This window comes from Prionailurus bengalensis, chromosome E4 (genome assembly GCF_016509475.1).
Source record: "Prionailurus bengalensis isolate Pbe53 chromosome E4, Fcat_Pben_1.1_paternal_pri, whole genome shotgun sequence".
Lineage (NCBI taxonomy): Eukaryota > Metazoa > Chordata > Mammalia > Carnivora > Felidae > Prionailurus > Prionailurus bengalensis.
The window spans coordinates 53,218,260-53,234,636 of record NC_057360.1 but is presented as its reverse complement, the minus strand read 5'-3'; the positions used below and the strand labels follow the sequence as shown (position 1 = coordinate 53,234,636).

The following is a 16,377-nucleotide window of genomic DNA, read 5'->3' as shown; positions in this document are numbered from 1 at the left end:
ATCAATCTGTGCCATCATCAAATTACAGGCTGGGGGATTCTTCTGGGAGTTCCATAAAGAGGTTTCTGGGTCCACATTTAATACTGGCATCCCATTTACGAGGTAGATCTCCTCCCATCAGATGCACCAGAGTAGAATTACTAAGTAACAAAAAAGTGTGTTGATTACAGAGAAGACAAAGACAAAGACAGAGTCTGAAAGGCATTTGAAATTTCTATCTCTTATTCCTAGGAAGGAATGATAGAAATATAGATGGGGAGCCTGGGTGGCTCAGTCAGCTAAGCATCTGACTTAGGCTCAGGTCATGATCTTGTGGTCTCTGGGTTCGAGCCCCACATTGGGCTCTGTGCTGACAGCTCAGAGCCTGGTGCCTGATTCAGATTTGCCTTTCCCTCTCTCTCCTTGCTCCTCCCCTGCTCACACTCTCTCCTTCTCAAGAATAAGTAAATATTTTAAAAAATTATTTAAAAAAAGAAATATAGTAGAATTTTTGGTAGATCATGTAGCCCCAATATTAATTACATTTGAAAACTTCTATTTCTATAACTGCATGAAAAGTTCTGTTTTTTGTGTTAAAGGAAGTTATGAATTGACCAGAGCAGCTACTCTCACAGACAGGGGTTGTTTTATCAGTATTTTGTCTTTTTCCTTTTTTGGTTCTATCTTTCTAGCTAAAGTAGAGCAAATGTTCTTCCAATGGCCCTTTTTCTTATAATAATGACAGTTGTCTTTTTGTAGACTAGACATAGATGTGTCCTTGTTTTTTGCTTTATCTAATTGCTTAATCTGAAATGCTCTTAATCTGATCTACTTTTTCCTTTTTTTTTTTTTTCTGAGCCAAAGTATCTTCCAAATGCTCACCAAGCTCTTATGATTTAGAGAAGGCACAGTCTACTAACCTATCTTCTGTTTTCTGAGAAATTATGAAGTCTTGATTTGTCTTGAGGCCAGAGTATTCCTGGTGGTAGCTAAGTGGTCTGTTGAAGCCAGGCATGGAATTATGTTTCCCCTGTTTATGGAACTGGACTTTTTCATTGTGGTAAAGGAGTGTGGGACCCAAGGAATTTAACCAAAATCCCCTACCCCTGGACAAGCAGAGCAAGACTAACTCCGTTTTGTGCTACACCCACCGTCTCATGTATAACCCCCACATGACCTGCTTATTGCTTAAGACACTCCCCCACCCTAGTCAAGCCGCTGAGCACACCCTTACTGGAAACCGGCTCATACAGAATGCGGAACCCCTAACCCCCAAAGAATTTAAACCCCGCCTTTTGCCCGCCAAACTTGTGCGCCAATTCTGACCAGAGTGATAGGCTAGTTCAAACAATTACTATAGGGTAAATTGTAATTCAATTGGCTACCTGCGTCTGGACTGACATGACTATGCAACTTTCTGTGTGTGTTACAATCTCATTGGCCACTGGCCCCTATAAAACTGCTACGCCTCTTAACCTAGGGGTCCAAGTCCCTGCTCTGCTGTGTCGGGTATACTTGGGCCCAAGCTGGAGCTTGCAAATAAACCCTCGTGCGTTTGCATCGGTATCGTCTCCTTGGTGGTGTCTCGGATTCGAAATCGGGGGCATTACAGGAGACATAACAAAGTTTATCATTTTAACAAGTTTTAGGTGCACAGTTTAATAGCACTGAATACATTTACGTAGTTGTGCAGTCAGGACCAGTACTGTTTCCAGAACATTTTTATCTTCCTAAACTGAAACTCTGTACCATTGAACATTCACTCCCCATTGTCCTTTACCTCCAGCCCCTCACAACCACCATTCCGTTTTCCATCTCTATGAATTTGACTTCTCTAGGTATTTCATATAAGTAGAATCATATAATATTTGCCATTTTGTAATTGGTTCTTTCACTTACTGTAGTGTTTCCAAGGTTCATCTGTGTTGTAGCATATGTCAGAATCATATTCCTTTTCAGGCTGAATAACATTCCATAGTATGTATCCACCACATTTTGTTTATCCGTTCACCTGTTGATGAATATTTGGGTTGTTCCCACTTTATGGCTATTGTGAATAATACTGCTATGAACATTGGTGTACAAATATCTGTTTGAGTCTCTGCTTTCTATTATTATTATTTTTTTTAGCTTTCTACCCATAAGTGGTATTCCTGGATCATATGGAAATTCTGTGTGTCCTTTTTTGAGAAATTGCTGGAATGTTTTTCACAGAAGCTACACCATATTATATTCCCAACAATAGGACACCTAGTCGGCTCAGTCGGTTAAGTGTCTGACTTCATTCAGCTCAGGTCATGATCTCATGGTTTGTCAGTTTGAGCCCGCATCAGGCTCTGTGCTGACAGCTTGGAGCCTGGGGCCTGCTTCAGATTCTGTGTCTCCCTCTCTCCCAGCCCCTCCCATGCTGGCATTCTGTCTTCCTCTCTCTCTCAAAAATAAATAAACATTAAAAAAAAATCTTTATATTCCCAACAGCAATGTGCAAGTTTATTATGTGCAAGGGTTCTAATTTCTCAAATTCCTTGCTAACGTATTATTTTCTGTGGGTTGTTTGTTTGTTTGTTTCTTTCTTTCTTTATAATAGCTGTTCTTCTGGGTATGAAGTAATATCTGATAGTGATTGTGATATGCATTTACCTAATAATTAATAATATTCAACATCTTTCCATATGATTACTGGTCATCTGAATATCTTCTTTGGAGAAATGTCTATAAGAGTGCTTTAGACATTTTTTTTAATTGGGTTGTTTGTGTTTTTGTTGTTAAGTGGCAATTCTTTAGATGTTTTGGATATTAGTCTCTTATTATTTATATGATTTACAAGTGTCTTCTCCCATGGGTTGCCTTTTGACTCAGTTGATAGTGTCTTTTGATGCATAACACTTTTAAGTTTTGATGAAGCATGAGTCATCTACTTTTCTTTGGTTGCCTTGTACTTTTGATCTCATATTCAAGAGTTATTGCAAATCCAATGTCATGAAGCTTTCCCCCTATGTTTCTTCTAAGAATTTTATAGTTTTAGCTTTTACACTTAGGTCTTTGATCCACATTGAGTTGATGTTTGTATATGGTGTATGTATAAGGTAAGTGTTCAACTTCATTCTGTTGCACGTGGATATTTACTTTTCCCAGCAGTATTTGTTGGAAAGATGGTCCTTTCCTCATTAAATGGTCTTGGCACCCTTGTTGAAAATTATTTGGTCATTTTGTAAGGTTTTATCTCTGGGCTGTCTATTCTTTTCCATCGGTCTATCTGTCTATCTTTGTACCAGGACCACACTGTTTGATTGTTAACTGTATCTTTGTGGTATTGATTGTATCTTTGTAGTAAGTTTTGAAATCAGGAAGTACGAGACCTTCCAACTCTGTTCTTTTTCAAGATTGTTTTGGCTATTTAGGATCCTGTGAGATTCCATTGCAATTTTAGGATATATTTTCTACTTCTGCAAAAAATATTGTTGGGATTTAGATACAGATTGCATTGACTCTATAGATCATTTGGGGTAGTATTGATGTCTTAACAATATTGTCTTTTGATTCATGAACATGGGATGTCTTATTTATTTATGTTTTCTTTAACTTCTTTCATCAGTTTTTTGTACTTCTCAGTGTGTAAGTCTTCCACTTCCTTGGTTAAGCTTATTATTAAGTGGGTTTTTTTTTATATACTATGTTAAATGGAATTGCTTTTAAAAAAATTTCCTTTTCAGATTGTTGATTCTTAGTGTATAGAAACACGACTAATTTTTACATATTGGTTTTGTATTCTGCAACTTTGCTGAATGCTTTTATTAGTTTTAACAGGATTTTGGTGGAATCTTTAGGGTTTTTTTTACATATGAGATTATATAGTCTGTGAACAGAGATAATTTTTCTTAGGCCATTTCAACTGGGCTGTCCTTCATTTCTTTGTCCTGCCTAACTGCTCTGGCTGGCTATCTATTTCAATATTATGTTGAATAGAAATAGCAAAAACTGACAGCCTCATCTTCTTCCCAATCTTAGAAGAAAAGCTTTCACTGCTGATTATAATGTTAGTTGTGGGCTTTTCATACACATCCTTTGTTATGTTGAGGTAGTTTCCTTCCATTCCTACTTGGTTGAATGTTTTTATACTAGGATGGTGTTGGATTTTGTCAAATGCTTTGTCTACATCATTTGAGGTAATCATGTATTTTTTTTCTCCATTCTGTTGAAATAGTATATCATATTGATTGACTTTCATATGTTGAATCATCTTTTCATGCTTCCCAGGAATAAATCCCACTTGGTAATGTGGTATAATCATTTAAATGTGCTCTTGAATTCAGTTCACTAGCATTTTGTTGAGAAGTTTTACATCAATTTTCATAAGGGATATTGGTCTGTAGTTTTTGTTTTGTTTTTTTCTTGAAGTGTCTGTCTAATATCAGGGTAAACCTGGCCTCATAAATTTTGTTAAAAAGTATTCCTCTTCAGTTTTTTAGAAGAGTTTGAGAAAGATTAGAATTTTTTAAATGTTTATTTATTTGAGAGAGAGAGAGAGCATGTGTGAGGAGAGAGGCAGAGAGAGAGGGAAAGAGAGAATCCCAAGCAGGCTTTGTGCTGTCAGTGTGGAGCCCGACTCAGGGCTTGATTCCACAAACCATGAGATTATGACCTGAGCCGAAATCAAGAGTCAGACAGTTAACTCAACCCACTGAGTTACCCAGGTGCCTTGAGAAGGATTAGTACTAATTCTTTAAATGTTTGGTAAATTTCGCCAGTGAAGCCATCGATCCAGTCCAGCCATGGACTTTGCTTCAATCTTGTTACTAGTTATACATCTATTCAGAATTTCTATTTTTTCATAATTCGTCTTTTAGGTTATGTGTTTCTAGTAATTTGTCCATTCCATCTGGTAGGATGGATTTTTGACCAATGAATATGGACAAGAAAGACTTCAAGGATACCTGCTAGAGTATCTGGTTTTTTTGTTCTTTATATATCTATCCATACTTAAATATTGTCCCACATTTTTAATATCATTTTGGTAAGCAAATCGTCTTGTTTTTACTAACAAAGTTTTGGCATATCTTGACCTCACACATAGATAAACTAATTGATAAGGGAGTCCAGGACTATAAATTCCTAAGGCAATCCTAAATTCTTCAGTGAGCTTGAGCCTTCCTTTTAAGAAGGCTTGGTTGGGGTGCCTGGGTGGCTCAGTTGGTTAAGCGTCCAACTTCGGCTCAGGTCATGATCTCACGGTCTGTGAGTTCGAGCCCCGCGTTGGGCTCTGTGCTGACAGCTCAGAGCCTGGAGCCCATTTCAGATTCTGTGTCTCTCTCTCTCTCTGCCCTTCCCCTGTTCATGCTCTGTCTCTCTCTGTCTCAAAAATAAATAAACATTAAAAAAATTTTTTTTTAAAAAGAAGGCTTGGTAAGTCATTAACTAGATTATTTAAATCTTATCTGGACCATCCAAGGCTTAGAACTAAAAGACCTGCCAGGCTGGTGTATATACTCACAGACCACAGATCGCAGCATAACATGAAGAGATGTTGTCCAGGGATAAAGATATGTTTTAAAAGGGGAAGTAGAAGAGAAGGAAGAGGGTCTGTTGAAGGTGCAGGAAAAAGAAGAGGAGTAAGGCAAGAGGAAGGAGAGAGTGAAGGTTCAAGGGTTCATAAAGGAGGTCAACTGAGGAGGTCGACTGAGAGTTGGGTCATGAGATAGAAGTACAGTTTGAATTTTAGATCCACCAAGTTGGTAGTCCTTTCTAAGCTATCCTTAAAAGAATAAATTTAATTTTTTTTTTGTCTTTTGGAGTTTTCCTGTCTTTTAGAAGCATCTTCATACCAAAAAAAGAAAAAAAAAGAAAAAAAAAAAGAAAAAAGTGCTGCCTATTGATATTTTTAAAATTTAAACTCTGATCCCAAGGCACCAGGCAAAAGGTTATTTTATTCTTGTTTCAAGTTTCCCAGAATATCATGTAAAGGGGGAATGTAAGTACAGCTACATTAGTGAAATTCAGTGTCTGTCATAGCCCAGAAAAGTATTAATGTGCTGACTTGATATAGAATATTTTTACCTCCTCTCATTTAATTGAGCTTCACATCAGAAGTATTTTGTTTGCTTAAATAAATAAAATTTGGTTAAAGAAATTATAATGTAGGCAATACCAATTTTATGTTAATTTCTGAATCCACTCCACTTTCAAAAAAATTACACTAAATAGATAGAAAAGTATTTGTAGGCAAACTTTTTTGTAATACCACTTATCATGTTGCCAGACCTACTGTGCTCATTTACTAGGGGTGAGAGAGGAAATAGGTAACATAGCATTGCCTCTAAGTTACCATGTGTGTATGTGAGTAGACCCATGTTTATACATCTTTAATTGAAAATTTTTAAATTGTTTTGAAATTTTGTAACTCCAAAATAACAGTATTCTTTCTAGTAATTCTGTCAACCAGTTGGCATCTGCAAGATGATTGTGATAAAATTTCCTTGTGAGTCAAAGCATATTTCTTTTAACTCATGCAATGATTGTTATTGTCCTAAATTGACAGGTGAAGTATGTTGTCCAGATGAACAGCACAATCGGGTTTCCACTGGCATCGGCGACTCCTGCTGTGGCCGAATGCCTTACTCCACCTCAGGAAACCAGATTTGCTGTGCTGGGAGGCTTCGGGATGGCCATGGCCAGCAGTGCTGTGGCGGACAGATTGTGAACAAAGATTTAGAATGCTGTGGTGGAGAAGAAGAAGGCATGGTGTACAGTCGCCTTCCAGGTAAGGAGCCCTTGTCTACTTTTCAATCGGTGGAGATTCTGAGAAACACAGGTCGGGAAATTGCCCTAGATACAAAGCAAATAAGTAATTAAAGCTCATGTGAATTATGTCTAATACATTTAAGTATATATTCTACAACAAATGAAAATGTAATCTCACCTTTTTTTATGTTCGTGGATGCATTTCATGAAAATGGATCAAAGCTCTTTCCTGTTGAGAAGTGTCATATCCACCATAAACAAAAACAAACACAAAAACACACATGAATGCATGCACTGGTTCTGGATCAAGAGAATATTTCCTAACAATGCTAACAGTATACAAAATTATTATTGATGATATGTCAGTTCTTTTGCTCCCTTATTCTTTGGTAGCTATGAAATTAACACTAATTTTAATAGCAATCATTATCATTGATTGAGTGCTTACTATCAACCAGGTACTATGCCCAATGTTTTATGCATTACTAACTCAATCCTTTTTTTTTTCAATTAATCTTTATAACAGTCTTACTAGATAGGTTCTATTATTGTCTACATTTTAAAAATGAGGAAGCTGAGGCACAGAAATTAGTCACTTGTTCAAGATTCCATAATGAATTTTTGGGTGCCTGAAAGTTATATAATTTGGGGAGTCCTCTTTAAGGAAAGAAAATAAAATGATGAGCATTTATTTAAAAGGGGAAAATAAATTATGAAATTTACAAATTTAAAAAATAAAGTCTAGCAAATGCCACTAACATAAAAACAGCATGTCTGGATTATATAACTTTTCACATCCCTCTTTTTTCCCCCGACATGTTTAACTTATACCCTTGATCACCTCTTCATGGGGCAATGACTTTGTGCCATTTATCAATGAGAAGGATAGAAAGAGAACTCATTCTTTCCTAAGCAAAATACGTTTTAATTATTGAAATTTAGAAAAGTGGTTTTAAGCTTCAAAGTTTATTATTATAATATTATGTAAGTTCTTAGATTATTGTCAAATTTAGAGAAACATTTACCAAGGATCTCTCTAAGATTTAAGGGCATTTTAAGTTTTCTTATCTTATTTTATTTATTTTTTATTAATTTATTTTATTTTTTAAAGATTATTTATTTATGTTGAGAAAAGAGAGAGAGTATGTGAGCAGGGGAGGGGGAGAGAGAGAGGAAGAGAGAGAATCCCAAACATGCTCCACTGACAGTGACCCAATGCGGGGCTTGATCTCATGAATCTGTGAGATCATGACCTGAGCTGAAATCAAGAGTTGGATACTTAATTGACTGAGCCACCCAAGTGCCCTGAGTTTTCTTATTTTAAAGTAATTTGCAATGACATGTGTTAAATATTTGTTGAATTGACAACATCATACCAGTTTTTCATGGCTATCATTTTATGACTGAATTTGAGCTATAATTTATAATGATATCACTATTTTATCTATGCATCAGCCAAAGTATAAATTTTTTCAATGTATTTATGAGTTACCTCTCTTCATAATTTATAATAATTTATACTTCAATCTGAGATCTATCAGCTTCTTTTAATAGTTTACTACTTTTGTTATAATCTAAAATTTATTTTGTTATAATTCTCTTGATGTCAGAATATTTCAGTTGATTCTATTGGTCAGTTCTACAGCTTTTGTTTCATATGCCATTAATTTTTCTGTCTGATCTTTCTCTTTCTTTAAAGCTTCCCCTTATATGCATCCATATTAGGAGTCTGTAATTTCTCACATTTCTTATCTTTCCAAATTGAAGTTAAAATGGCATATTCAAGGCCTAATGACTTTTTTATAGAATTGACAAAAATCATAAACATAGCTACTGAACCCAAACTAAATATTGCCCCAACTCAACTTCCCCTTACTTAGATTTCAAAAATGTACATGGTCACTCTCCTATTTTAGTCAATATAGGATACATAAGATACAAGGCAAGTTAAAGGAGCAAGAGACAGAGGCCATGAAAAATTGTAGTTAAAGATTATACATTTGCTAATTTTATAAAAATATATAACCACGCTTTTCCTAGAAGGGGCTCTTATCAGAAAACGGCCCTGAAGTTCAAGCTCATTAGCTTCAGGGTAAATCCGCCCATACAACTAGCAAGGGTTGAGAACTCCAGCCTTTCTCTGAGCATAATTTCAGGACACCATTAGATCTTGACGCAGATGAACTATGAATTTCTTGTTTTTCTATAATTTCTTCTTTAAAAAAAACATCAAAAAGTTATCCACAATATCAGTAATAATTGTTGAAATTAGTATAGTGTTATTGTTGTATACCATTGTATATATTCTATATATTTTTATACACATTTTCTTCCTTTTCTAAATTTTATTTAAATCCAAGTCAGTTAACATATAGTGTAACAATGGTTTCAGGAGTAGAATTTAGTGATTCATCACTCACATACAACACCCAGTGCACATCCCAACAAGTGCCCTCCTTAATGCCCATCATCAATTAGCCCATTCTCCCACCCAACACCCCTCCAACAACCCTGTTTGTTCTCTGAATTTAAGAGTCTCTTTCTTCTATGTAAAAGTTCTGAAGATAATTATTAAGAAGAACACTTGAAGAACAAAACTAATCAATCAAAAAATTTTAAAAGTATCAATCCTGGGGGTACCTGAATCTTGTATCTTAACAAGAATAATAGACTTCCAATATTTTCATAGCCCTTAAATAAATGAGAAATGCTTGATTAAACTATTCACAACTGAATTTCAGTACTCCCAGTATGGGAAAGATTGTCTCCTTCTTTCAGGCAAAAAATGCCTGATTTCTAGTTTTTTATTTTATCTTTGGACAACTATTAAGTGTGTTCCCAAGGCATTTACTATTCTATGCAGTTATAAATCACCCACCTGGATCCACACTATACCCATGCTGTACATTCTTTTATTAAATTTTAGTTTTTATTCTGACAGAGAGAGTACACACACATGAATTGGTGAGTGAGAGAGGGACAGAGAGAGAGCAAGAGAGAATCCCAAGCATGCTCTGTGCTGTCAGCATGCAGCCTGATGTGGGGCTGAAACCCACAAACTGTTAGATCATGACCTGAGCTGAAGTCAAGAGTCGGATGCTTAGCTGACTGAGCCACCCAGGCACCCCTCTATGCATTCACCAGTGAGACATATATGGAGGAAGACTTTAACATATACTCAGACTGTTTGATAGTACCGTGTCATTTTGTTGATCTCCATCAACTGTCCAGAAAATAGTGACGATGGATTGTTGCCCTACATACAACAGAATTGGACTTCAATTAGGACACTTCCATTGACCCCAGAAATTTAAGGATTACCTCCAACATACCGCACAGACACCTGGATCTGCACTATAAGGTAATAAGAAAGGCGACTTTGCCAGGTAAAACCAAGAAACAATAACAAAAACTAACTTTCTAAGATCTTTAAAAATGAATGATGCATTAAATCATATGATACACAAGAGTTCAGTGTAGAAACATAATCCTTTCAGAAAATTTCCCCCTGAATCGTAACCTTAAGAAGTTAACATTCGAAAGATAAGTAAAGTACACCCAAGGAATTCAGCCCACTCAGGTGTCTCCTAGACACTGGTTATTGTCTAAAAGATGTACACAATGAACAGGAGACAAAATACAACAACAAAAAATAAACAACAGTCTGTGTTCACTATTTGCCAAACTGAATTCTGTGTACTTCATAATATACCACACATTTATAACATGCTTAAAGCTCGCAACAATCCTATGAGGTAAGGACTATTATTATCTCCATTTAAATTTTTTTAACATTTATTTTTTTGAGAGAGAGAGAAACCATGAGCAGGGAAGGGGCAGAGAGAGAGGGAGACACAGAATCTGAAGCAGGCTCCAGGCTCTGAGCTGTCAGCACAGAGTCCGACGCAGGGCTCAAACTCACAAACAGCAGGATTATGACCTAAGCCAAGGTTGGATGCTTAACCAGCTGAGCCACCCAGGTGCCCTTTTATCTCCATTTTAGATATGAGGAAACAAGTGCTTCTAACAAAAGTTAAAAACTGTCCCCCATACAAAAGAAATATAGAACATAATGCTAAACTAATGCCACATGCTATAGAAAGATTACGTTTTGGGTCTTTTCAACTATATATATATTTTGGGTAAATAATTAGAATCAGGTTTATTCAAATAATGATATACCTGAACCATGCCTATCAAAAGAAACCCCCAGAAAACAAAAAACAACAACAAACACTGTCCCCAAATCACATAGCTACCAAGTGGCTGTATTATTTCAGGTAGCATTAATTGCTGCTATAAACGAACCCCCAAATTTGCAAAGTCTCAAGTACAATAAGGGTTATATTTTTCTTATATAATACTAGTGGGATATGAACCTATCTTCAAGTTACCTCTCTTCCCTAGGTATTGTGGCCATTCCACAGGTAGCTTCTAAGGTCACCTGGGGATTATACCCATTCCTGCAACCAAAAGAGGAAAAGAACATGGAATAATGGGTGTGCGAATTTTTTATTGCCAGGTCTAGGAATAGCAAAATTTAAGTTAACGTTTCACTAACTGGAACTCACTATCTGTTGACACCTAAGTGCAAGGGGGTCTGGGAGATTTCCTCTGGAATCTCTTGCCTCTGTGGCTAAGAAGGGATTCTAGCAGCATCCACATGGCTACAGAGCCCATGCTCTTAACCTCTTTCTTTGATCATTATGATATTTGGAGAAGCACTGGACACCCTCCAACCCAAACGGTTTGTCAGGTCTAATGAGCAAGGTCAGTATCACAAACTACCAAATTGCAAACATTTTTTGGACGACTGGAAAAAAAAAGGCCTTATACACTCTGCCAATTGAGTGCACACCTCATGTTTGCCAAAGTTAGAAGAAAGGGTAATATGAGGCACCTGGGTGGCTCAGTAGGTTAAGCATCCGATGTCGGCTCCAGTTATGATCTCTCGGTCCATGGGTTCGAGCCCCGCTTTGGGCTCTGTGCTGATAGCTCGGAGACTGGAGCCTGCTTCAGATTCTGTCTCCTTCTCTGTCTCTCTGCCCCTCCCCCGCTCATGCTCTGTGTCTCTCTCTCAAAAAATAACATTAAAAATTAAAAAGAAAAAAAGAATAAGAAAGGGTAGTATGTATGAGTGCTAGGCCCTGAGACAGTCACGTTTAAAGAATGACGTGGGGGTGTCTGGGTGGCTCAGTCTGTTAAGCATCCGACTTCAGCTCAGGTCATGGTCTGACAGTTTGTGAGTTCAAACCCCCTATCAGGCACTATGCTGACTGCTCAGAGCTTGGAGCCTGCCTGGGAAGCTGTGTCTCCCTCTCTCTCTTTCCGTCCCCTGCTCTCACTCTGTCTCTCTCTGTCTCAAAAATAAATAAACATTAAAAATTAAAAAAAAAAAAAAAAGAATGACATGGGTCTTCTATGGGTCTGACCCTTTGCAGAAACACCTTTGCAGGTGGTCTGTGAGATCAAAATGATCTTCATACTAATACTAACCTATTATATGTCTTTTTTTTTTTTTGCATTTATTTTTGAGAGACAGAGAGAGACAGCGTGAGCAAGGGAGGGATAGAGAGAGAGAGAGAGAGAGAGAGAGAGAGAGGGAGAGACAGAAACAGAAGCAGGCTCCAGGCTCCAAGCTGTCAGAACAGAGCCCGACGCGGGGCTCGAACTCGCGAACCGTGAGATCATGACCTGAGCCGAAGTCGACCCTTGACCGACTGAGTCACCCAGGCACCCCTTATATGCCTTTTTCAATTTCATTCTCTCCTGTGTGTACAGTGGAGTTTTTCAGAGGTTGCATGCGTGATATCCCAACAAACTGAATGCAGAAGCAGGTGTGAGAATTCAGTTCCCTTTATTAAGCCAGCCATTAGAGAGGCTTGCAAAAATATAAAACAATATCATTCTTCTCAAATGTTACCTATTATTATTTTAAATTAATTAGTAAATACATATTTCAAAAGTTGTTGTTTTCGACTCCAGCCCAGTATTTATCAACAGAAATAACCTGTATAAGCAAAAGCTATTTGGAGTCTTTAATTATTTGTAAAAGTGTAAAGAGATCTTGAGACCAAACTTTGCGAACCTCTGCCTTAAGGCATGGTAATCATGTGTACTAGAAAATCCTGGCAATGAGTTAGTTGTCCTGTGCTATGATCAACTAGCTGAGTATCTCCTCTTCTTTTGGTTGAGTAGTTAAAACTAGGCCCCTTAAAGACAGAACAAGGTGGGGTGCCTGGGTGGCCCAGTTTTTGAGCAGCCAACTCTTGATTTCAGCTCAGGTCATGATCTCACAGTTGGTGGGATCAAGTCCCTCAGCGAGCTCCTTGCTGGCAGCTTGGAGCCTACTTGGGATTCTCCCTCGTCCCTCTCTTTGTCCTTCCCTGGCTCGCACAAGTCCAGACTCTCTCTCTCTCAAAAATAAATAAACTTAAAAAAAAAAAAGGCAGAACAAAGGTGCTAGGTTGGAAGGCAGGGTACAAAAGTGTTGCTCGCCCACTCTGTAATGGGTCAGAGTTTTAAAATAACAGCAAAAATGTCTCCTTTTAGCATCTTTGTTTATTTGTTGTTTTTTTAAGTCAATTTCCATATTCCTTCATTCGATAAAAATGTATTGTGTAGTGTCTATGCTCAAGACATTATTCTCTGTGCTCTGCGAGTGTAAAATTGGCTAAGATTCCATTTTTATCCTTAAGGACTTATAATCTAATCAAGGAGGAAAGTACCAATAAGGTTAAACACAGTCCATAAGAGATGGATGAACACAAGCATATTCTTAAGACTGAGAGTTCACTCCAGTCAAGGTGATGGAAAAAGCTAAGCCATTGGATTGGAACCTCAAACAATGAGCAAGATATTGAGACGTGTAGACGGAAGATGGACATTTCAGCTAAGGGGTATAGCTTGAGCTAAAGTGTGAATTTAGCACCGTGTGTAAGGAAGTAGAGAGGGATAAGTCTGAGTAGGCAAAAGGTTCTGAATATTACTTAGTAATCAAGGAAGAGTCAACGTGATGATAAGAACTGTGATTTAAGGAGATATATTCGATTTGGGGGCAAAATAAATATGAGGGAAAAGGAAAGCTAAGTCAGAATACTATTGCCAAAAATAAAATGTAGTACAGGTAACTGTATTCTAGGAAACTGGTGCCTAATCTTTTGGGGTCAAACGCTCCCTGAGAAATCTTTACAAAGCCTCACTTCAAATACTGGTATATAAAACACACAGTAATTTGCCTGCAATTTCATACACGCTTGAAGTCCATCCATGGGCCCAAATTTCAGAATCACTCCTTACTTCACTATGGTTTTCGACGCTAGTCAAATATTTCTTAAGCAAATTGTGACATTACTCAACTCCTGCAAATCAAGATTAGCTCAAGAGTTTCCCATGACATTGTGCAATTCTGCCCAGTCTGGTAATCATGGTGGACCAGAGGAATGATACTTTTAAAAAGGAAAAGCCTCTCTTTTTATTCTCTTGACCTTCCTGCAGGTTTCAGTTAAAATAGACACGTTCCACATGCCTTTTTCCTCTCTCTGCTGCTGCTCCCTCCTGTCGCCCCTAATGACTATGACCTCAGTGACCTTCCAGAATATCCATATGGCCCTTTCTCTCCTCAACCTAGCAACACCATACCTGCTACATGAGGGTTTGGATCTCACAATATTGTTCCTAAGCTTGGCCTCTCTCACTGCCTGGCATTGTGTGCCCGCCGTAAGACCAGGCTGGCTCGTAAAACATCTCTTTATGTACTTTATTACTTAAACTCTTTTATTTGCCTGCAGGAGCCCTTTAACAAAATCACATTGAATTGACTTTCTCACACCAAATCAAATCTCCCTGGTCCCAGTTCAGTTGTCTTTGTCAATATGTATTTTATAAATGGAGTGAATTAACAGATGCTGTTGGAACAGAAGTGCTGGGGTAGCGTTTATGTTTTTACTGCTCTCTCTGGGCAGATGAGTTGTGTAGGAGTGTTATACAGGTATCTCGGGATGAAAGTCATGCTCGTCATTTCGGTGGATATGTATTCTTAACCATTTTCTTTGGATGTATTTGAAACCTCTTTATTACTCTTTTTATTCTTAGTGTTTGCTTAAAGGGCTTTATCATTTATGCCATTAATCTTGGATTAGACTTGATCATATCTTTTAGTATTGAGAGATGAAAATGAAAGTCCCCCTATCATTCCAAGAGAACAGGATTTTCAGTTAGCCATGAGAAACTGCTCATGACATACCTTTGGAACATATTGTCTGATCTCTATTATAAATGTTGTCCATGCAGCCTTTGATAGGAGACTCTGAGTTGAAACTGCTTTGGAAGAGAATCCTGGGTTTCCATGTCCTGGAGAGGGACTTCAGCAGAATGAATGACGGTGGCTATTTTGTCTTGTAAGATGGGATTTAGAAAGTTTGCAAAGAGGGAAACAGAGCACAGAAATCCATTATGTAAGAGTTGTATCAAAGAATGTTTTCCAGGAAGATTTCCATGTGCCATAATGAATTTTTAATGTAGAGGGGCACCTGGGTGGCTCAGTCGGTTGAGCGTCCGACTTCGGTTCAGGTCATGATCTCAGGGCTTGTGAGTTCGAGCCCTGTGTCAGGCTCTGTGCTGACAGCTCGGAGCCTGGAACCTGCTTCGGATTCTGTGTCTCCCTCTTTCTCTGCCCCTAACTCACTCGCATTCTATCTGTCTTTCTCAAAAATAAATAAACATTAAAAAGAAATTTGAAAGTGTAATATAAAAGACTTTAAAACATAGCTCAGCCATTTGGGGAAATTTTTGCTCTACCCTTTATTTCTGTTTTGTGGTGGCAGCCATAGAGCCATCTACTGGTGGAGACAAGCACGCACGTCTTTTCTTTCATATCCCGCCACCATTTTGTGAGTTTGTCCTAACAATGACTAATCACAAAACTTTTTTTTTTCCAGTCTGGTGGGCTTAATATATAACCCCTTGGTTTAAAATGTGGTCCCCATGATCAGTCCCAGAGTTGTACCTGAATCTGTCACATTCCAGACTTTGATTTTACTACTGTACTATTTCGATCTCAAAAGCATGATTCATAACTCTTGTTCTTTTTTTATTTTAGAAAAATGAAGCACCTGTTTTAGAGAACTAACAATTTAGAGATTCATCAGGACCATATGTTTAGAAATGCTTTCCTTTTCGGTCCTGGCCATTAAATTAATGTTAGTAACCTATTGAAACCACTCATAACATTGTGAGTAAACAACTCTTTCCTTCACTGTTTTCTCAGTTGTATCCAATGAAATGGGAGCTACCCATTGGATATATATGCTGCTCGGGAAGATGAAATATGCAGTTTGATATTAAAAATAAATATCTAATAGCTCTATGTGTATTGTACCACTTTAGTAACATCTGTCCACAGAGAATCTTCACCTGTGTACAAATGTAATGAACAGCCTCTGGAAGAATAGATCGATCCATCAATAATACATGACCTGTTTTGTTTTCCTTTTGGCACATTTAAAATTGTGCATTCTATGTGTCAAAGTTCAAAAGTCAAGTGCTGCATGTGATAAATTAAGCAGGGGTCAGAAGTTATTGCAATGCCGTTTCGGAAGATTGTCTGTCTCTGAATTTGCAGCTCATTCATGCTGAAGTGATGCACTATGGGAATTACTA

At 37.6% G+C, this 16,377-nt stretch overlaps 1 protein-coding gene across 1 annotated transcript in view; it reads left to right on the top strand.

Annotated features, from left to right (window-relative positions):
* The window catches only part of USH2A (usherin), a 736,138-nt gene that overhangs the window by 549,814 nt on the left and 169,947 nt on the right, over positions 1 to 16,377 (top strand). Inside the window, exon 50 of the mRNA XM_043568966.1 lies at positions 6,515 to 6,736. Coding sequence (XP_043424901.1) covers positions 6,515 to 6,736 — 222 coding nt within the window. The remainder of the gene's footprint in view (positions 1 to 6,514; positions 6,737 to 16,377) is intronic.